Below are 610 nucleotides of genomic sequence, written 5' to 3' on the forward strand. Positions count from 1 at the left end.
ATGGGCCGAGGCGGAGGAATGATGCGAGGGCGAGGTGGACGTGGTGGAGGTCCAGGAAGAGGAATGGGAAATCAAATGTCCCAAGACGTAAGTTACTCTCTGCAATACTACAAATTTGATATTTTTGGGGGGGTTAAATTTTAATGAAAACCTTTTTACGATGTCCAACAGGACCGATTGCTTGAACGTGTAATGAGTATAAGTGGCCCAACTCACGAATTGCCACCACAAGACTGCACAGAAAAGAAATTTAACGGCAGAAACCGATTGTACGTCGGTAATCTGACGAACGACGTCTCCGAGGAAGAAATTAAACAGATGTTCTCCTCCTTTGGAGAAATCTCGGAATTGTTTATCAACAAAGAGAAGAATTTCGCCTTCTTGAAAATGGTAAGACTGACATCAGTTATTATTATTTTTTTGTTTGTTCTAACTCATTTTAAATAGGTTAAATTTACCATGATTAAAAAAATTACCGTTTGATTATCTTGTGATAATAACCCTTTGGCTGCAATTTTTCCATATGATATTTTGCCTATTTGAAAATAAATTTGAGCAGTTTAGATGCAGTGGTTACATGTTTTCTTCTGTTTTTTTTTTTTTTTTTTTT

General features: G+C 36.7%; 1 protein-coding gene across 1 annotated transcript in view; it reads left to right on the top strand.

Moving 5' to 3' along the window:
• Positions 1–610, top strand: part of LOC117168739 (hrp65 protein-like) — a 15,145-nt gene that overhangs the window by 5,810 nt on the left and 8,725 nt on the right. Inside the window, exons 3-4 of the mRNA XM_033354473.1 lie at positions 11–87; positions 172–390. Coding sequence (XP_033210364.1) covers positions 11–87; positions 172–390 — 296 coding nt within the window. The remainder of the gene's footprint in view (positions 1–10; positions 88–171; positions 391–610) is intronic.

The sequence above is a fragment of the Belonocnema kinseyi genome, chromosome 3 (assembly GCF_010883055.1).
Source record: "Belonocnema kinseyi isolate 2016_QV_RU_SX_M_011 chromosome 3, B_treatae_v1, whole genome shotgun sequence".
Taxonomy (NCBI): Eukaryota; Metazoa; Arthropoda; class Insecta; order Hymenoptera; family Cynipidae; genus Belonocnema; species Belonocnema kinseyi.